General features: G+C 47.8%; 4 protein-coding genes across 10 annotated transcripts; all 4 read left to right on the top strand.

Moving 5' to 3' along the window:
* Window positions 1-138: 138 nt before the first annotated feature.
* On the top strand, window positions 139-2,720 carry mrps15 (mitochondrial ribosomal protein S15). Its single transcript, XM_061288582.1, has 8 exons — window positions 139-380; window positions 744-788; window positions 871-946; window positions 1,055-1,103; window positions 1,188-1,272; window positions 1,366-1,424; window positions 1,682-1,873; window positions 2,243-2,720. Exons 1-8 carry the CDS (start codon window positions 266-268, stop codon window positions 2,333-2,335), a joined length of 714 nt encoding a protein of 237 aa, XP_061144566.1. The 5' UTR covers window positions 139-265; the 3' UTR covers window positions 2,336-2,720.
* On the top strand, window positions 2,651-4,451 carry LOC133160683 (cornifelin homolog). 4 transcript variants are annotated; one of them, XM_061288584.1, is made up of 5 exons: window positions 2,714-2,793; window positions 3,357-3,410; window positions 3,511-3,636; window positions 3,711-3,847; window positions 4,253-4,451. In XM_061288584.1, exons 2-5 carry the CDS (start codon window positions 3,389-3,391, stop codon window positions 4,355-4,357), a joined length of 390 nt encoding a protein of 129 aa, XP_061144568.1. In that variant the 5' UTR covers window positions 2,714-2,793; window positions 3,357-3,388; the 3' UTR covers window positions 4,358-4,451. The 4 variants fall into 4 exon arrangements, with proteins under 4 accessions (XP_061144570.1, XP_061144569.1, XP_061144568.1 ...); XM_061288583.1 differs by having other exon boundaries at window positions 2,723-2,793; window positions 3,491-3,636; XM_061288586.1 differs by lacking the exon at window positions 3,357-3,410 and having other exon boundaries at window positions 2,651-2,793.
* Window positions 4,452-4,773: 322 nt separating this feature from the next.
* Window positions 4,774-7,883, top strand: oscp1b (organic solute carrier partner 1b). The gene is made up of 10 exons (XM_061288581.1): window positions 4,774-5,170; window positions 5,263-5,417; window positions 5,555-5,722; window positions 5,791-5,871; window positions 5,990-6,093; window positions 6,383-6,511; window positions 6,605-6,674; window positions 6,855-6,997; window positions 7,062-7,125; window positions 7,277-7,883. The coding sequence occupies exons 1-10, from the start codon at window positions 5,059-5,061 to the stop codon at window positions 7,403-7,405; spliced, it is 1,155 nt and encodes a 384-aa protein (XP_061144565.1). The 5' UTR covers window positions 4,774-5,058; the 3' UTR covers window positions 7,406-7,883.
* Window positions 7,884-9,098: 1,215 nt separating this feature from the next.
* On the top strand, window positions 9,099-19,977 carry stk40 (serine/threonine kinase 40). 4 transcript variants are annotated; one of them, XM_061289218.1, is made up of 12 exons: window positions 9,099-9,352; window positions 11,313-12,390; window positions 12,963-13,092; window positions 13,510-13,595; window positions 13,919-14,062; window positions 14,399-14,623; window positions 14,734-14,786; window positions 15,898-16,013; window positions 16,775-16,919; window positions 16,983-17,102; window positions 17,177-17,261; window positions 17,347-19,977. In XM_061289218.1, the coding sequence occupies exons 3-12, from the start codon at window positions 12,972-12,974 to the stop codon at window positions 17,560-17,562; spliced, it is 1,311 nt and encodes a 436-aa protein (XP_061145202.1). In that variant the 5' UTR covers window positions 9,099-9,352; window positions 11,313-12,390; window positions 12,963-12,971; the 3' UTR covers window positions 17,563-19,977. The 4 variants fall into 4 exon arrangements, with proteins under 4 accessions (XP_061145202.1, XP_061145200.1, XP_061145201.1 ...); XM_061289216.1 differs by lacking the exon at window positions 11,313-12,390; XM_061289217.1 differs by lacking the exon at window positions 11,313-12,390 and having other exon boundaries at window positions 12,905-13,092.
* The last annotated feature ends 883 nt before the right edge of the window (window positions 19,978-20,860 follow it).

Here is a 20,860-nt window from a genome sequence, read left to right as displayed (position 1 = left end):
TCACATCGTATACTGCAAGTTTAACCATAATGTAATCAGAGTTCTTTCGATTTTTTGATCAAAACGTTGAAAAGTTGTGCTGCTGGAGCGTCCGTTTTCCCAATCGATGTGTTCTGGGTTCGTTTAGTCATCCTCGATCGAGGATCGACGATTGCTCGCGTCTAACCAATATGGCGGAACACGGCTAGCGGTCGAGTGTTCCCTTCTCCTTTTTGCCCTTTCTCCTTCGCCGCTTCGGGCAAATTTGTGGATTGAAACCAACAACATGTTGTTGAATATAGCTCGAAGGACCGCTCTGAGGTGTTCGGTGGGCGTTTTGAGGGAAAGTGCCCAACCGGCGTGCTCCTCGGCGTTGCTCTCGGGACACAAAGTCAGCAGCGGTAAGAAGACAACATGCAGAGAAACAGAAATGGAGGGTGGACTTATATTTAACTATATGTGTGTGCTACTCAAATCCAAGAAACGTCTCGAACGATAAGGTTAATGCCGCATTCACAAGTAGCATTGTTAGCTATAGCAAAATGCGACGAAATGCGCATGCGTGGACGACACAGTCGCTGGACAATTCATTAGGTACACTTACACATTAGATGCGTTCTCTGTAACTATTTGTCATCGTAATGTCACATTTTAATAGTTCACGTGAGACGCTTCATTTACATTGTCGTCATTTACATGGTTAATTTACAAGACTGTTTCAGGCTTCAGTCATCAATGTTTCTTATTTCTCTTTGCCTTTGCAGCGCCAGCCCGACATTATGCTCGCACTGCAAAGAAAAAGGTGCAAGGTAGGTCATTGGAAATGACATGGCTACAGCTCTGCTTCAAGGCTCACGTTGTGCCCGCCGTCTGCTATCCTCTGCCTTCCAGGTCCCGAGAGCCAACTCAGCGACCTCTCTCCGGCTATGCTGAAGTTGGATTACGACGCCGTACCCCTGGCTCAAACGTAAACACCGCACCATCTACACTCGCGCAAGTAGTCACCTTCCCAATGCGGCTGTTGTGTAGCTATGACGTCCACCGCTCTCACATAAGTGCCCGTTTGCCAATGCAGGACGGACGATGTTGTCAAAAGACTTCTTTCGTTGGAGTTGGCGAGTCACGTGAGTTGTTTGAATAACTCGTAGCAGCTACATTCTATCATTGATTGATTGATTGATTGATTGATTGATCGATTGTGTGTCCAGAGTGAAAAGCTGGCGCTGAAAAAAGAGCAGCTGATTGCCAAGGTGCAACGGGACGAGAGCGACCGCAGCTCGGTGGAAGTTCAAGGTGAGCTTGTCTTTGCTGCTACACGCACGCATACTGCGCACATAAACGGTTGAGTGTGTGCGCTAAATGACGCTTCGTGTGTGTGTGTTGCAGTGGCCATTTTGACGGCGAGAATCCGCAACTTGCAGGAGCACTTGCTCAAACATCACAAGGTGAATTCATGACGTGATAAGGTTCCACAGAAAGTTGTGTCAATGTGTTTCCTTCCTGTCGTTTCTCACACACACGCATGCACGCACGCACGCACGCACACACAGGTACTACAGGATATCCTGTGTCAATCATGCCACGCACAAGGTGGTTGTGGTCGGAAAATGTCCACTATTTCAACACGGTCGTATTGCCTTAGTGTTCACGTTTGTTTTATTTGATTTTTTTATCCACACGAGCCGTCATTTATGTTTTATAGGACAAGGCCAACAAGAGACGCATGCTCATGGCCATTGACAAGAGGAAGAAGTTGCTGAAGAACCTGCGGCTGGAGCGCTACGACGCCTTTGAGAATGTGTGCGAGCAGCTGGGCATCACCTACACCTTCCCGCCCGAGTACTACAGGAGGGCCACTCGACGTTGGCTGGCCAAAAAAGCCTTCTGCATCAAGGTAGCAAACACGAGGCGTCCGTCGCCCCCTGTTGGTCAACACTCATGGATGCCATCTTTTCATCAAAATGGGGCAAAACACTTATGCATTATTCTGGACACAAATCTTATATTCCATTTCATCCATCAGTTTTTTTACGAATCAACTTTTACGAAGCATTTCCTATGAAAATCCTCCCCAAATAAAAGAAAGGGAAAAAATTAATATTTTTGTTAATATTAAAAAAAACACACGAAACACGAGTATGCTGGTGGTCCACTTTATGTCATATTAATGTTTTAATTAGCATTTGCAGTGGGAAGACGTGGGAAGCCTGCTTTCAGTTTTGTCTGACATGCATATGGTCGCTCCCCCCCCCCCCCCCCACAGGTCTTCCAGGAGGTGCAGAAGCAGAAAGCCGAGCAGAAGCTGAAACTGAAGCAAAGCGCAGAAGCGGCTGAGACGCAAACTGCCAGTCAGTAGATGCCTTTTTATTTTACAGCACTTGGGTGTCCAAACTACAGCTTTGAGACCCATTTACGGCCCGCTGGTCATTTTGATGCATCCCACGGCAAAGTCACAGGTTTTCAGCTCTGGTTTTCAAAATCCACTGTCACAACTTTTTTTTAAAAAATATATTTCATACTTGATAAGTGGGACTGCACTCCAGAAACACAACCATGTGCATGCAAGCCGTTGAAGAATCCAGTTTCCATAAACTATCCCTCTCAGTGGACTATGTGAATGATGCAAAAGAGGAAAACAGAAAAAGCTGCACCGTTTCATCCGAGAATCACCGCAAAGATCTTGTCATCCTTTTCAGCCGTTTAAGTTTCACCAATAAAGGTTTCTTAACCTGAACTTCAAACTTCCTGTGTGGTCTCAAGCTCTGCAGTTTGCTCGCTCGCTCGGGCCCAGTACGCACTCACGCATTCCTTCTGGTAAGTCACGTTCTGTTTTTCATCACTATGCGAAATCTGAAACGATGGTCTGTTTAAATTGAACGAGAAAACATGCGCGCAATTCGTCCATGTCGCAAGCTCGACATATTCATCCATTTTTCTCTCGAGTAGTTTTTTCTTGCCAACACATTGACTAAGTTTCTAGACCTTGTCGATTGGATAGTTTTTCTGAATTGTTTCACTCAACAGAATAAGTCAAAAAAATCCACACAGGAAATCTCTATAAATATACAAGATGTCTATTTTAAATAAAAATGTTCATTATTCTAAATGTACTGATGAATTAGATTGAAGGTGAGAAATTTCATTTATTGTTTTATTTTTAAAGGTTTTGTATTCAAAGATGTTCTGTGTTATGAAAAAATAGGTGTTATTTTATTGTTTGTATGTTCACAAATGAAGTGTAAGTGGGGATAATCAACATTTATTTTTCTTAGTTTTATTGTTTGTATTTTGATCATTATTAGGGGGCAATTTAAATTGATCAATTTAGTATTTACTATCTTTAAATAATTCATTTACTACATTTGAATAATTCACAGAATGGGAAAAAAACGAGCAGAGCACAACAACAATGTGGCAGGATTCAGATTCAGGTCATTTTTTTTCCTCCTGCAAAGAAAAAAATGCCGTGGTAGTAAATACGTCCTTGTTTTTTTGTAATGATAATAAATAGCTCTACTGTACATGCATCAGAACCTGCGGCCCACATGTCCAACCCAGTGGTAACCAGTCAACCGGGCGCCGGCGGCTATGGCACCAACGTTCAAACGGGACAGTGGAGCACGGGCCTCTGCTCTTGCTGCAGTGATTTATTGATTTGTGAGTAGAACTATTGTATACGTTGGAAAAAGAATTCAATCATCACAAATGTTATTACAAGTTTCCTCCACCAGGTGCTTTCGGCTGCTTCTGCCCATCCATTCTGGCCTGCTACACTGCGGACAAGTACGGTGAAAACTGCTGCTTGGGCTTGGTGCCGGGGGGCTTGACGGCTATGAGGACTCACATGAGGCTCACGTATGGCATCCAGGTATGTGGAAGTGCAGAGAAGAAGCACGTTGATTTCAAGAACAGCTTGCGCAAGGGAGGAATTGTTGCTCAGCGGGGTGCCAGTTGAGAAATGTGTCAACACTTAAGTCGTATGTGCAAGTCTTCAAGTTGAATGTGCATGTGCTCCCACTCGTCTAAAGATGGTATGGGAAGAGGTGCAATTAATGATCATTTTTCACTCCTTGAGTATCATTGAATTAAATGGGAAAACTTATGAGGAGCACAAGTGAGGGAATTTTTTAATGGAAATGGATGGAGTAAAGTCTTGGCCTGCTTTACTTTGATATGGGAAACAAATGAGCTACGGCAGGCGGAAAGCAGCATTGGGTCGCTAGCTATTACAAAGTCACGTTTCCATAATGTGTGCCCTTTCATATATTCGCAGGGGACAATTTGCAACGACGCACTCATGTCGTGCTTCTGCGGCCTCTGTGAGTTGTGCAGAATGGCCAGAGAGATCCGCATCCGGAATGGAGAAACTTTGCCGTAATTCAAGAGAGATTCAAGATTCAAGGCAACGGTAGAGCAAAGGAATGCTTGTGCCCCAAAGAAGAGATATAATAAAGATTTTTTTTTCAAACAAATCATCGTGTAGGTTCCCGACCCCAAAAGATTTGGACTTGCTTGTTTATTTCATTCAAATGAAACATACAGAGAATTCTGCAGCTGACCAAAGATGAATGTAAATTAAATGCATTTGGACTGAAATTCGACAATGCACACTGGGATCATAATAAAGGGGGTTTTGTGAACTTGAAATTCAATGAAGTCCCACATGTGGAAAGAAAAAAAAGTGTGGTGTGTTGATTTGCATAACCAATCCATACATAACTACATCATTATGCAACTTAATACGGTTAAAAAGAAGAAAAAAAACAGCCAAAATCTTTTTTCCGGAAAAAAGAGAAATACCTGTCTTGATTTAAAACCGTTTGATCAACTTAGTGGTATAAATGATCGAGAAACTAATAAAGCGTTCCCATCCTTTTCCGGAATGTCACTCAACTTCCTGTTTTGATGACGTTGATTGCTCTGATAGGCTACTCCCTCCGTGGCCTGGCAACGGCGGAGGAGGCATTAGCAACCAATTCCTCGCCACTGGCGACTAGCAAGTAGCGAGTAGCTAGCTTGCCTCCACTGCTAGCGAACAGGCTGTTTGTTGTCGAGCTTTTTCTCTCTCCAGATTCCGACATGTCGTCGAGGACACTCCCGCTGCTCTTCATCAATCTCGGTGGAGAAATGCTTTATATTCTGGACCAGCGGCTACGAGCTCAAAATATCCCCGCCGACAAAGCTAAGAAAGGTGCTTAGCTTTTTGGCCAGCCGACTCCAAACGAGCGCTTCAACACGTCACAATTCATCTTCTGTATTGTCTTTCTTTTCATCCTCGACTAGTCATGAATGACATCATCACCACCATGTTCAACAAGAAGTTTCTGGAGGAGCTTTTCAAGCCCCAGGAGCTGTATTCCAAGGAGGCGCTCCGCACCGTCTTTGACAGACTGGCCCACGCCTCCATCATGAGGCTCAATCAAGCAAGCATGGACAAGGTTAGCGGGATCATGGTTGATTTCAGACGGCCTGTAAGATGGTATCAAGCTACCGCAGCAAACGCTGAATTGCATTTTTCAATCATGACCAAATGTGGGATCACATCTGGATTCAGCCCTGGTTTGCATTCTTACAGCTGTACGACTTGATGACCATGGCCTTCAAGTACCAGGTTCTCCTCTGTCCTCGGCCGCGGGACATCCTCCTGGTCACCTTCAACCACATGGACGCCATCAGGGGATTTGTCAAGGACACTCCTTGCATTTTGGCTCAGGTGGACGAGACGTATCAGCAACTGATGGAGGTGCGGCGACGCTTTGTAACACCGTGGCAATCCGCTGCCGAGCAAGTGACGTCATCTCTTTCGTTTAGATGTACACTCTGCTGCCGAGTGGCCAATTCCAGCTCGTTCGACAAACTCTTCTCATCTTCTTTCAGGACATGCACATAAGGGTAAGTCGGTTCCTAACAATTGCCTATCAATGCCACAGGATGGCGCTAAAGGACGACAGAATCACTGACTTTGGTCAGCATTTGTATCAAATGGTTATTTTGCTCTCTTGTCTGCCAGGTATCTATTTTCCTCAAGGACAAAGTTCAGAACTCCAACGGCCGATTTGTGCTCCCCATCAGTGGTCCGGTGCCTCACGGGACACAAATTCCAGGCTCGATAAGGTGCCATGTCGGCTTTTAGATGAAGCTCGTGATTCTCCCCTCGTGCCGCAACGTCAAGCTTAAGTCGTCGGCCCCCGTGGAGCTAATTGCATTAGCCCTCTTTCTTGGCCTTTAGCCAACTTGTGCTGTGTTGCTCAGGGCTTATGCACACGGAAGTCAAAACAAAATGAAGATCTTTCCAGACCTAGTTGCAGTAGAATAGTTGTCACTGTCTAATCAAAAGCATGGGGGGAGTCTCATTTTTTTTTTTTTCCATGTACTTGTTAACATACGAGTGTGCATATTCTAGGATGTATAGCTGCACTGGCGAGGAGACCGGCAGGCTGCAGTTCAGAAATGGCGGAAACTACACGGCTGCAGTCTGCGAAGGATCCTTTGAGCTGTTTGGCGACAGGGTCACCAAACTGGGCACAAACATGTGAGACTTTTGCAAGTTGAAAGGATTTCCACGACCAGTATGTTGTGACGGTGTTCCAACACTTGTGTATTTTCCTCCGGTGTGGCCTCACAGGTACAGCGTTTGCCGTCCAGTGGAAACTCACATCGCGGGAACCTCCAAGCACTCAGCTCAGCACGCCAAGGTAAAAAAACAACAACAATATTGGTACCTAGCAAGGTTATTATTTTGAATCCAACCTAACTAAATGAATATATCGCATATATTTTCTTTACGGAATCACTAAATACGAAAAACTAAAATCAAAACAACATTCGAAACAAGTCCTTTGCGGAAAACAAACAAACTATTTTGTTGCTGCCAGGTCAACCTGGCTCCCAACCCGCTAGCTAAAGAAGAGCTTAACCTCTTAGCCAAACTCATGGGAGGCTTGGAAGTCCACAAGGCCGGCGGCAATGCCGAGAGCGGTTTCCGGGTTAACCTGTTCGCAACCGACGAGGAGGAAGAGTAAGTACCTCAATCTGATGAGGACATTGCAATAAAAACAAACCTTTGTTTGGTGTTGCCACAGAGAGGCGTTAATATCCAGACCGGATGAGCTGTCGTATGGATTCATAAACATCCAAGCCACAAAGGTATTGCTTTGCTTGTTATGATGCCCACGTCACTCACCAGCCCCCATCCCCCCCCCCCGCCCTTTTATTAACATATTCAAGTGGACAAAAATCGTACCCGCACCTCACACACACGTTAGTGTTTGAAAATAGCATTTTCCCGTCCGGGCAGGACCAAACAGCCAACGCCGAGCTGGCCAAGATCATGGGGGAGTTCAGCGGGTCTCGGGAGTCACCTGAGCGATCCCCGAGTGACTGCAGCAAAGGAGACGACCTCCTGGCCATGATGGATGGTCTGTGACGCCGTTGGCTTAGGATGGAGCGTGCGGCCAAAGTGATGCACAGGCAACCTTCTGGTTCTTTTCCTCCCTGTGTCGGGATTGTGCTCCATTCAGGCTGAATGGCCCACAGCCAATTTGGACACCACCCAAACGTTGTAAAGTACGCCACGCGGGTCCGCATATCCGAATTGGAGGATAATTCAGGCACCGACATTTTGTAAAAAGGACCTTTTATCGGATCCTTTTCATATAATCATCCCAAGTGCTCTTTTCTAACCGATTTTGATGCTGCGACATTCCGATACGCGCTCAGGAGGGAAAGTACTGTCATTTTACATGAAAGTCCCAAAAGCTTCTTGGTGGCTACCCGCAATGTCAAGACGTGTAAATATGTTTCTTTAATAGTTGTATTTATTGGATTTATGTACGGTTTTCTCTGACTAGATGTGCATATTTCTGCAATATAGCAGTTCCAAAAATAAAAGGACCTTTTACAGATGCGGTTCGATTTGTGTGTGTGTGTGTATGCGATGAGCCAGTAGAGAGCGCTGTTGTAAATGTTTACATTCAATGTAGGAGCAGCAGCGTCCTTGAAAAGGCTTTTCCTATCATAGGCCTCTTCGACCTGGGACCAGAGATGCTGGCGTGGCTCCACGACACCAAGTTGGAGCTCTGACGTTACACGAGAGAGAGAAATATCATTCTACCATTTATTCACAATATTTTCACCCACGTGTCAACTCTTATGGGGCCAAATAGTTACAATGAGGTTATCAGCATGCAAAAGGAAATACCAAGCCATGCATGCATTTTCGGGACAGTTACCGGATGGAATCTTGGACGCCCAGCTCAATCTTGTGACCTTTGCAAAGAAGAAGGAATATGAAAACCCAAAATACTCAACCTGTAGCACTGGTGTCAAACTCAAAAGGCCCATGGGCCTGATCCAGCCTGCAAAAGTCTGAAAGTAATAGGTTTCTTAGTTCTGGTATGATAGTAGATGTGATATGACTCATGAATGAATAATGCGCATCCTTAATGTGGCTTAGGGCCAATGCGTTGCATTGCTGAGTCACATGGATTTAGAAAAAGCCTCTGCCATTTAGGCTGCCCTTTTGTTGTGGTTGGTGGTTGGAATTGAGACGTGATACGCCTTTTTTATAAACGCCTATCAGAAACTATCATTCCAAACGGAGTCATTGAGTAACTAACAGTGACCCTTTTTTTTTTTTTTACAGAAGTGACTTCTAAAGTGTATAGCTCATTTTTTGTATCGACGTATATTAAATACAGGTATATTATAATCTGTATAGGTAATATACCTGTATTTAATATTGATTATACTGTATAGGTAATGGGTATATTACAATAAAATATTGTGAGATTGTTTGAAGTATTGTGTGTGTATATGTTAAGGGTACTGCTGCTGACACGGGAGTTTCCCCATTGAGGGAATAATAAAGGGTTATCTTATCTTATTTGAAGATATTTCGTCATTATTGAATGCATTCAATCATTTGTCAGTATTCCCTTAAATGATCTCCTCCTGCCTGCTTTGTCGCCCAGTTTGCAATGGTTTTACACGATGACGTAATCGCATCCTGTTCCATTACGCAAATTGAAAAAAATGTCATCATCGGACAGCAGCTCGCCCGTGATTGGTCGAGCCCGGCTGTCACTCTTGCAAAGCGCGTGTGCGTCACTTCCGTTGTCAGGTGGCGCTGTCGCCGTGGAAAGATGCGATCAGCGGCGAGCGAGCGAGCAGGCTTTTCTTCCCTAATCGCTCGCTGCATTTTCGGCGACAGCCACCCGACCCGCGGCGGTCCGTCCGTCCGTCTGGAGCCGTCGACAAGCACACAACCCACCCTGCCTGCGCGAGAAATGTCGACGTTGTGAGGAGGGCGGAGGACGACGCCAGACTTTTCTTTTTTTTTTTTTTGGGACCGACCCGGCGGTTTCGGCTCGAGGTGAGCTAGCCAGTTAGCCTCGTGCTAAGCAGCTGTAATGTTTGTTACTTTGTTTAAATGGCCGGCCTCTGCTCCCTCTGCGTGACTGACGCTCGTCAATAGAACCTTTTAGCAAGCCCGCCCGCCCGCCAAATGGAATAAACGTGCACAATTCGTCACTCGATTACACCAACTAAGTCGTTTTGCACGGAAAACTTGGTGGTGGAGCGTGCCTCCCTTTGTGTTTTTGCATGCCTCTCTCTCTCTCTCTCTCTCTCTGTTGCTAGCGGCTCCAACCTAAGGAATTCTTCACTTTTGTTCCGACCGAATTTCAGTAGACTATACAATCGGGTCTTTATTGATGGAGGATTCTCTCGAGCTCCACCTGAGGTTGTAAACAGCTCGCGGAGGGATTTGAGTGGCCAGTAAAACGACTCGATATCGATTGTTGCGGGTGAAAGAAAGATTCCCGGGGCACTTTATTAGGTACAGCTACATGATCATCTGAAATCCACCAATCAATACAGCTCGTAAAAGATGCCCTTGTTCGGATTCTGTTGTGCAAGGGTGAGGAGTCAAGGCACAAACAGTGCCACAGGGGGTTGGTTGTTGAGAAGCCAAAAAACACTTGACAGTATTATGAAAGTAACTGGCAATCCATCCAAGTGATTCATTGCTGAAGTCCTCGGGGAAAACAAATGCTCATGCACTGTACCTCTTTGATTTTTTTTTTTTTTTTAGGAGTACATGAAGGGCATATTCAGGCCAAAGTGTGAATTTAGGCAAATGTTCCTTCATTGTAAAACTTGCTTGTAGCCTGAAATGTGATCGTAGGCACAGATGACAACAGATGACATAACTGTCACCTTTCATCATCTGTCCACCCATTTTCCACTTGGGCTGCAGGTGACCTGTCGCTAAGCGAGTTTGGTGCACCGTACAACTCTTGACTTTAGGCTGAACAAAGTGCACGCGCTGTATCGAAAGTGCAGCCACTTGGGTTGGTGCAGGTGTACCTAATATTGTGGCGGAAGTGTCCGTGGATTCGTCTTTGCAAAGAAGCAGCCAGGCTAAATTTAACCGGCGGTAAGGTGACGCCGTACAAATGCACCGGGAAATGTCAGCCTCCACGTGCCGTTGTTAGTCCAAGACCCTTCGTTAGAGTGACGTCCGGGCGGTTCAGTCAGGAGAAGCCTCGGTCGGAGTTGGACTTGCAGCTACCTCCAAAGGTGCAAAACTGCTGAATCGGCTTTGCCACTCATTTTGTGTCTGACAGGAAATACAGGACGGGAGAAGAGAAGGCCACCATTGGGGGGGGGAACCATTTGCGGCTTTTTGACCTTGCGTCTCTTAGCCAATGGAAGGACGCTGGCAATGTGGTGTCATGTCTGCAGAGTTTGCCCTTCCTTTTGTTTTGGGCTCCAACAAGTGTGTCTTTTTTTCTTGTTTCTTTTGGCAGCGTGGGCAGATCTCACCTTCTGCGTTTGATTCATTTCTAGGCCGGCCATGCCTCTCTCTCTCTCTCTCTCTCGCTCCTTTGCTCTCTCCGCTACCTCTTGCGTCTGCTGCAATGTGATCCCCAAGACTTGTTGAGCAAAGAGATGGCCGCATGCCGTCATCTAGGTCGTCGCGCATTTTGACATTTGCTTCAACTGTGTCGGAATCAAATAAAATGCTAGCTCTGTGTGTTGCCTTGAGGAGCTTGTTGTTGTGCTAAATAGCGAGCAAGCTAGCTCTTTCCAGTCAATCATTTACATTGCCCAGAGGTGCATGGATGATAGTAATTGCTCAAGTTTCCTTGTTTACTGAGCTCTTGCCTGTTGGCGCGTCGCACTGACAGGAAATAGGCCAAACGAATAGATTTTGCACCGTCTACCAAAATCAATTAGTGTGCTGTGGTTATATGATTTCCTGTCTTTTTTTTTTTTTTTTTTGCTGCTGCTGCTGCTGGCTCAAATCGGCGCGACGGTCTCTTCGTCAGCGTGACTTAGTGTCACGGGCGCTTTGTCTGTCACAAAGCCTGGCCTCATCAGACTCGCCGGCCGATGACTAGCGGCAATGGGGACAGATGGACGAGAGAGACACCACGATGACACAATCTGCTGTCTGGGATCACCCAAAAAAAAAAAAGGCCTCACGGAAGTGAGAATTTGCAACGTCCGTCCCTGCCTGTGCTCTGAGCCCAAAGTGCCAACTGGCGGATGATCCATCCGTTGGATGCACGCGAGAATCTTGCCTGCTTTAGTTACTGTCTCTCACTTGTGGTGCACACAAAGCTCGTAATGCTGTCCAATCTGGTTTTTATTCCAATCTTTGAATTCTGCCGGTGTGAGTCACCCTTCCTTCAGAGCTTCAGTGTGCACCCAATGCGGCGGTAGAAAACAACAAATGTGACGGACGGCGTATAAAGCGATTCGCTCGTCTGCTCTTGTACAAAGCGGAAACTTAATTAGCCAGCGTTTTCCAGTCTGCGTTCTATTCTTAGGTAGAAGAATTCAAATGGGACGCAAATAGAAACTGCTCATTTGAACACCTTCCTCCAATTGTGACGTCGAGTGAGCTTTATTAATCCTGCAATTAGGGTTTTTTTTAATAGCAGAAAAGTGTGACCAGGCCGCATATTGTTGATGCTTGCGTCATCCATTCCATTTCAAATAGATTTGGAAGCTAGGACAAAAAAATTCTCATGTCAGGTGAAACTCCAAGTTTCCAGCCAAATTCCCTGTTTCTCTTTGAGTTTTGTTTCAGGTTTTGTTTCGATGAAAATGGAACTACTTGTACAAGATCAAGTGTTTCCCAAATTTGGATGGGGTAACAAGATCAGAAATTTCACACGGACCGAAAATGGTCAAATGAGGAAGTTACATTTTCTCAGTCATGGACGCCCCCCCCAGGCCAATTTGCAACACACTTCCACAAATATGCCTTTTGTCATGCTTGAAAGCCTCCAGAGCTGGTTTGACACGCTGGGGAGGGGAGGAGAGTGTTTGTTTGGTCCTCTTTGGTCTCATCACCTGAGCATTTAAAGGCATACCCGACGGCACTGGAAGTCGAAAGCGGTGAGTCATCCCTCCCCGACTTACTTCCCTGTTACGGGAAGCCGGCGTGGCTCCAAACAAAGCATACCTCTCCGCCCGCCGCAGCTCGGTTTTTGGGTCACGTCATTGTCGTCATGGGCTTTTCCGGTTTCGTCTAGCGCAGCGCCCGCTCGGCTGCCCGCCCGCCCGTCACCCCGGGGAGAATAAGCCGGCAGATTTTGGGCTAAAAGGCGCAGATTAAATCGGGAAAGCTCGGAAGACAAAATGGTGTTCGTTCATGTAAATTGGCCGATTGTTTGACGGCTCAGGGGTCCGGGCCGAGGCGGCGGCGGCGTCGTCGTCGTCCGCGCGGGCGGCCCTTCGGTGAATGGAGCTGTAACGCTCCGGTGTTTGTAAACGTGTGGGAGGGCCCTTTTGAAATAAGCCGGCGGGAGCTGCCCTGTCTGTCACCTCCTTTCACGTGGCTGGATCCACCAAGCGCTCTCGGTATTGTCTCATCCTCGCTGAAGCCGCTGCAATGTTCTTTCTTATTTAGAGCTGCGTGGTGTGCCATCATTCAGTGGGTGATTTCCCAACCCCTCCCCTCCCTGCAGAGCCCCAGTATGTCCAAGCGGCGTGCGTTGGAGAGAGGGGCCGGAGAGACATCGAGTCGGGGCGGCAAGCTGCAGTGTCCCGTGTACAGTTCGGGCAGCAACGCCAAGCGAGCTGGGCCTTTCATCCTTGGTAAGAAAGGCACCCTGCAAAACCCCACATACACACACACACACACACACACACATCCAAAAAAAGACCTGTCCATTTCCCAGAGAGAATGTGTGTTTTGAAATCGATAAAGCAAGTTCTCAGGACAGAGTGTCGGGCGGGACGCTGTGTGTGCGTGTATGCTTGTGTATCAAAGAGTCACATGGTGTCTGTGTGTACGCACGCCTGAGACAAGGATGCAAAGAATTTTGCTGATCACCATGACACAAAGATGTACGTACTTCTCACCCCCCCCCCTTTTGTTTTTACTCTCTGAGCCATCTGCAAAGCGGCAAAATAAACAAGCCGCCCGGCTTTTTTTTCTTTTTCAAACGAGCACACGAGCCAGTATGTTGCCGGCCTTTTGGTCATGCAGCTGTTGTGTTTGTTTTTTTGCAGGGCCTCGTCTGGGCAACTCACCAGTACCCAGCATAGTGCAGTGTCTGGCCAGGAAAGACGGCAGCGACGATTTCTACCAGCTCAAAGTGCGTGCGTGCATGAGTGTGAACTTTTCACCTTCCGTTTTGTTGCCCTTCACTTTACGGCCTGGCACGGACAAACCGCTCTGTGTTTATTGGGGGGGTTGCGGATATTGTTACAACATTTTTTTTAAATGTGACTAAACTCAAGCAGCCCCGTCGCCTCGGCGACCAGCTTCGGGCGACTGTCTGGCTTCTCGGATCAAGTTGGCGTCCTGTCGACATTTAAAAGTTGATAGTGTCCGAGCCGAGGATCTTCAAGTGGCAGTAAAGTGTCAAAGCTGCCCCTGCAGTCTGACCCTGACGTCTCCTCTCTTATTTCTGGCCAGATCCTGACGCTGGAGGAGCGAGCGGACTCTGCCGGCGAGACGCAGGAGGAGAGGCAGGGCAAGATGTTGCTGCACACCGAGTATTCCCTCCTGTCCCTGCTGCACAACCAAGACGGCGTGGTCCACCATCACGGCCTCTTCCAGGTAGCGTCCGGCTACAGCCAGCGCAGTGTTTTTCCTCAACGAGCTTGTGGCGTCATTCACTCTTCGCAGCCTCATCCGTTCACACTATAACTTTGTTATTGTCCCATCGTCCCGTCTCCTCACAACCTGCGCTCTGATTCCTTTACGTCTGCCGTATTGATCGGATTACGCCGGGAGATCAAGACCGTAGAAGCTCGCACAAGTGCCGGAGCGGAGAAAGAAAGAAAGAATGAATGAAATGAAATAAAAGGCATCGAGAAATCAATGAAAGCTCTGCTTTTAGAGAGCCTGCTAAGGGGAAGTTGAAAGGTGACACCCGAGTCTGGATCCTTGCAGGACCGGGCCTACGAAATGGTGGAGGACCCGGAGGCCAACAAGCTGCGCAAGATGAAGAAGCGCATCTGCCTGGTCCTGGACTGCCTGTGCGCGCACGACTTCAGCGACAAGACGGCCGACCTCATCAACCTGCAGCACTACGTCATCAAGGAGAAGCGGCTGGGCGAGCGCGAGGCCATCATCATCTTCTACGACGTGGTGCGCGTGGTGGAGGCCCTGCACAAGGTCGGTCGGTCGGCCGGCCAGCCGGCTTGCTTGCTTCCATCGTCCTGTGGGAAATGTTCCATTTGTACTGACGGACGGGACTTTCCCCTGCGTGTTATTCCTGTCTGCAGAAGAACATCGTGCACCGAGACCTCAAGCTGGGAAACATGGTGCTGAACAAACGGTAAGGGCCAATCTGATTGGCTGCCTCCCATGTCACTAACCAGGCCAGACCACAGTTTAATAAAGCCACGCACACACACGCACACACACACTCCAAGTCACCGGTGCGGAACTTCCTGCGCGATCTTTCATTCTTGAGTTGTCGTCTCACCCCGTTGACCCCAGCGGCGGCAGTGATGCTCAAGTGCAATGGAACACTTTGTCCCCTGCTGGAGACAAAGGTGAGGCCCGCCATAAGGGCCCATAGCTCACAGCTGACTCACTCACGCACGCACGCACGCACACACACACACAGTGGTAATTTATTTGGCCTCCTCCCGCTGCCCCGCTTTTCCTGCTTCCTTTGTCCATGCAGTTGGTCTCTTTTGGTCAAATCCTTTTTCACTTTTCCCGTCATGTCCTCAATGCTACACGGCGGCACAAGTTGTGATGCATTGGAGGACGCATTTATGCCGAGGGCGTCCTCCAAACGCTGCGCCGTGTTCCACCCTTGAAGGAGAAGGGAGAAAGAAACTGAAATTGGCTGGAACAAATGCCTGCGTGTGCGCTGTGAAAGCGAGAAAGACAAAGGGGAAGCGGATGACCTTTTTTCTTCTTTTTTTTTTTTTTCGGAAGCGCGTGTCTGGAGAAAGGTCTCACATATGTGGCGTGGGTGCGCGCTGTGCATTTTCCGCACCTTGTTCTCAATCCAAATCAGCTCATCGCCACGCAGGCTCGCTAAGCAACAATCATCCTCAGACGCCAGTTGACTCATAAGTTTGTTTGAGCGGTTTCTGTTTTTGCTTCTTTTTTCTTCCCTCTCTTTTCCTTAGCAAGCAGATTTGTCATTCATTTGGACCTCCAATAGCCCGAAACAATGCCTTACCTTTAAATGCATTTTTTTGGCTGATTCAGCGAGCGAGAAATCAACGTCACTCGAAAATACATTTTGACTGGAAACCGAAACAGCTTTCCCTCTAAAAGACGCCAGATACTTGGCGGTGGAGTGAATCATCACTCCATGACATGAGTCATTCGTTTCGATCACGGCGCACAAAGACATCAAGAACAGGTTTTATTCTCCGGCACTGTGAATTTATTGACGTGTGTGTGTTTTGTTGTTGTTGTTGCAGGACGCACCGAATCACCATCACCAACTTCTGCTTAGGAAAACACCTGGTGAGCGAGGACGACCTGCTCAAAGATCAGCGAGGGAGCCCCGCCTACATCAGCCCCGATGTGCTAAGCGGTGAGCGTCGCCGCGAGCCACATTTTGACATGTCCGTTGCGTAACGCCTATCGGCCCTTAGCGGGCTGCTAAAGAAAAGCACCCATTGATCATGGCCGCGTGGCGTGGCGTGGCGTGGCGTGCCTGGGGGAAGCGCCTTTAGCGAGCGTTTGTGACCAGGCTTATTTTCAATCAAAAAAAGGAGCTGGCGCGCAATTTACGACACGAGAAGTCAATGTTGACGGCTTGTGTGCCAACAAAGTACGTGGAAGCCGCACAGAGACCGACCGCCGTGTGCGTTTGTGTGTGTGTCAACATAACGTGACTGGCGTGCAATTAAAAGCAAGCAAGCAAGCGTGAGTGACTCACTCATGCAGCCATGACTCACTGGAGGGAAATTCTCCCATGTACCCGCTCCTACTGTGTGTGTGTGTGTGTTTGTGTGTGTCTCTTTGTCTTGGTGTGTGTGCTTAACATTGCCCTCCCCCATCCTCCTCACGAGTGTCAGCTGATTGGACGACTTCACCTCAATGTGGAAAGTGTAAATGCGCAGCGACCCTACTTGTTTGCCTTTCCTCATCCCGTTAATCATTACACTCGCCGCCATGACGGGAACCGGCTTATCACCTGGAGTCAGCGAGGGTCAAAGTTGACCTCGTGCGAATGAGCATGTTGGCGAGAGGGATGTTTGCTTTTAGAATTGAACCCCCCCCCCGCTCCTCTCCTAAAAGTCTTTGGCATCCCGCTGGCAGATATTTATGGGAACGCGTGCGCTTTTGCAGGTCGCCCGTACCGCGGTAAGCCCAGCGACATGTGGGCTCTGGGCGTGGTCCTGTTCACCATGCTGTACGGCCAGTTCCCTTTCTACGACAGCATACCTCAAGAGCTCTTCCGCAAGATCAAGGCCGCCGAGTACTCCATCCCAGAGTGAGTCAGTCAAATGAAAGTTTGGGTTCACCACGGCGCACCTAACGTCAATGCGCCCCGCAGAGATGGCCGCGTGTCCGACAACACGGTTTGTCTGATCCGAAAGCTGCTGGTGCTCGACCCGCCGCAGAGGTTGACGGCCGGCGAGGTGCTGGAGTCCCTCGGGGACATCATCGCCTCTTGGTAAGTGCCGCGGGGTGGTACCGCCTTCCATCAAATTTCCCCACGCTAACCGAGGACCCGTCGTACCGTCGCAGGCAGTCGGTTTCGTCGTTGAGCGGCCCGCTGCAGGTGGTTCCGGACATCGACGATCAGCTCAACCACCCGGAGCATCTGCAAGAGGTAAAATGATTCGCACGGGTTCTCGGCTCCAGCGTAACACGACGAGAAGCAAACTCCCAAGGCGGTGGTTTTGTGCTGCTCGCAGGCCAAAGTGACGGAGGAGTCGTCGCAGTACGAGTTTGAGCACTACATGCGCCAGCAGCTGCTGCTGGCCGAGGAGAAGAACACCTTCCACCAGGCCAAGGGCTTCCTCAAGCGTCACTTCAACAGCCTGCCGCCCGTGCGGCGCCTGGGCCACGACGCCCAGCCCGTCAGCCCGCTGGACGCCGCCATTTTGGCGCAGCGCTTCCTCCGCAAGTAGAACGCTTGCGTGAGGCGGGCCCGGCCGGGCCGGGTCAAACAAAATGCGGCGGAACTGCCAAAGATAGGCCCACCTTTGGGTTACCGCGCAAGCCTCCAGCACGCCATTCTCAGCGGCGCCGGCCGGCTCCCGCGGGAGCGCCCTCATGTAGCAGCCCCTCCCCTCCCGTCACGCCTCCCTCCCTCCCTCCCTCCTTCCCTCCCTCCTTCCTTCTACTGTCGGCCCCATTTTGGAAAACCTTCAAATCAATCTACCTCTCCATCTCTTCTTCTGTGTTGTTCTACAATCCCACCGACGACGTTCACCATTTGCCCGTCGCGCTCCGGGGAGAGAAACGACAAACCCGCTCACTCGAGTGGTTTTCTGCCAGGGGAGGGGATAGAATGGAATAAGCTTTTTTTTTTTTTTCTTTTCTTTTCTTTGAATCATTCTGACCTTGGAGTAGCATTTCTATTATTCTATTGAAGACGGACTACATGGAAACACGCTTTGGTACCGGTTGTCTCGTCCCTGCGGAGATCTCTTTCCTAGCATCAGGCAGCTAGCGTGCGGAGGAAGTCGCCATGCCAAGACCCCCGATGAGGCCCAAATGTTGACTGCTGCCGGCGCCGCCGCCTCCTCATCCTCCTCGGTGCCACAGCCAAAAAAACTTTTTAAACGCCACGGAACTGGTACCCAGCACCTCATCGGGAATTGAAAAGGCCTCCAGGTGGTCTGACGAGCGACGGACGAAAAGTGTGTTTCTGTTTCCAGTATGAATGTGAATGACACTTTGACATGTTTGCATAGCCATGAGTGTGTGTGCGTGCACGTGCGCACGCGTGTCTCAAGCCAGTGGCCGCCGAGCCGGCCATCTTTTAAGCTATCCTCCACTCTTGCGAGGCTTTTTCCACGCCGCCGTACCGGCTGGAGTACAAGTAGGCGCGCCCGTTTTTACCTGAGAGCAAAAAGGAAAGGGACTTTTGCTCGTACTCGCTAATGGCGAGTACAGCCAAGCGACGGCCGGCCGGGTAGCGTGCGGTGGAAAAGCGTCCAAATGATTTTTCTTATCTGGCACACTGTGAAAAGCAGACCAACACCCTTGCTTGGGTATTAGCGGCCCCCTCGTCGACCCCCATGTATGATTCCGCTTTGTAGGTGCTTGGTGATCCATACTGTAATATTTCTTTTGTGCCCCCCCCCCCCCCCCCCCACTGTTGCCGTGGAATGCGGTGACGATTTACACAATCTTTTTTGTTGAATTTTTACGTGAAGCTACGCCTACCGGCGACATTGCCGCGGGCTCAATCCCACTTTGTATTATTTATGTTTGCATCCCAACCTCATTCACTTGCAATTTCAAGGTGGATATTTATTTATTGTTCTCTCCCGAATCTTTCCTTATACGCATCGATGGTAGCTCGGAGCTAACAAAAGTACATCTGCATTTCTTGCCATATTGACACCATTTAAGCTAGTCTGACTCACACTAATGATTCGAATTGATTTGGAGTCTGTCTTCCTTCTCTTGAATCATCCATCCCCATTTGGACAATGAGTGTGGGTTGTAGTAACCAAAATGCTGATGGCCCACGAGATGGTAATTAGCGGTAGTGTACTTTACTAAATGTCAATGTTTTTGACCCCCCCCCCCCCGCTCTTTCTAGTTTGTGTTGCTTGCCACGCATGAAAGTAACTCAATGTGGAAGGGAAATGTTGCATGACGTTGCTGCCACACGTCTCTGCCGCTCATTTACTAGAGAGTGGATAGACTATACTTGGTTCAATCCTCTCATTTCTTTTGCAAAAATTCCATCAATCTCCAGACACGCCTTTTCTCAAAAAGTTCGCCTGACATTTTCACTATTTTTATTTGACAATTTCATTTTGTAGCAAAAATCCTCCGCTTCATCGATCCCACTGATTTTTTTTTTCCCAATAGATACAAATGATATATTTATTCTCCACCCTGAAAATGATTTTCCGTACTGATTTTGTAGTAATATTTGAATCTAGCGCCATTATTTGAGAGTGTAATTTAGTAGCAAAACTGCAGTAATGGATTCTCACAAAGCCAACTGTGTCCTCCAACCACCCAAAAACATTTCACCTTTTTTAGTAGCATGTTTTTTTTTCCCCCCAATATTTGTTTTCTTTTTTTTTTTTTTTTTTGGCAAACTACCCCCACCGGCTTTGAAGTACTGTAGTTGGGTTTAGTTCAGACATATTGCTGACGTGTTTCAAGCGCTCATTTGACAAGGCAGATGTGTTTTGGTCGTTGTCTCGTAAGCTGCTCGCTCATCTTTGGGGGCATGTCGAGACACAATGACATTATTGTACAGTTGGGAAATCATCTTTGTATAAAATAAACCTATTTTTCTACTTCATCAGAAACTACATGCATGTCAGCAATAAACTTTGATATGGAAAAAATGAGACTTGTGTTGTTTGGTGTTTGCAAGTCTTACTCTTGGCCAGCAGGTGGCGGGGTTTCTCAAATTATCCTTTCATTTGATTTTTTCGGTCTTTGGTTGGTAACTCTTTAGTCAGTATATATTGTATTTACGATTACATGAAATTCAATAGTACAGCTTCATGGGACTGCAAAGGTCAAAATCATTCAGTGCTTAAATTTGATGTAATTTAGTGATTAATGCTTCAATAGTTTCATGATACTGAGTTTAATTTCTGAATAAGTTGTTCTTGTATTTTGTATTGATTTGAACCATTTAGCACCTAACGATATGTACACGGGGATGAGGCCCGAGCAGCTGAGCCTAGAAAAGAACCTCGGCTCCAAGTACGTCACGCATCTGCAATGTTGGTGCCTCATATCCCTGGAGAGCTTTCTTGTTGTTGTGCATTCTGGTGACAGACATCCACCTGGATGTCAAATTAAATAGATCCAATATCCAAGCGGACCCAAAAAAGGAAGTTCATAGTTCTAGTTCCTATATTACAGTACCATCCATCCATCCATTCATTTTTTTGTTGACTTTCTCCTTATTTGGGTCAGCTACTCACTTTTGGCTGCAGTGCCAATGAAACACAAGGTCATTTATTTAGAATGAATTTCCTGTGTGACCACGGGAAAAAGAAAATACAGTTTGAGCCAACTATGAATTATAGCTGCCTTAAAAATGAGGTAGACAGCATTGGGAGTTGCAGTCAACTACAACTTGACGGCATGTAATATCCATTAGAATTCATGGGAATTCATTCGCTCCCAAATGTCGGGGGGGTAACATATTTTTTGCAGCTGATATGCTGAATATGAATGATAGTTGCCTGGCTCCTCAAAGATGAGAATCGCAGCATT

Source organism: Syngnathus typhle, linkage group LG10 (genome assembly GCF_033458585.1).
Source record: "Syngnathus typhle isolate RoL2023-S1 ecotype Sweden linkage group LG10, RoL_Styp_1.0, whole genome shotgun sequence".
NCBI classification, from domain to species: domain Eukaryota; kingdom Metazoa; phylum Chordata; class Actinopteri; order Syngnathiformes; family Syngnathidae; genus Syngnathus; species Syngnathus typhle.
Note: the sequence above shows the minus strand (reverse complement) of the source record. Positions and strands in the feature narration are given on the sequence as shown.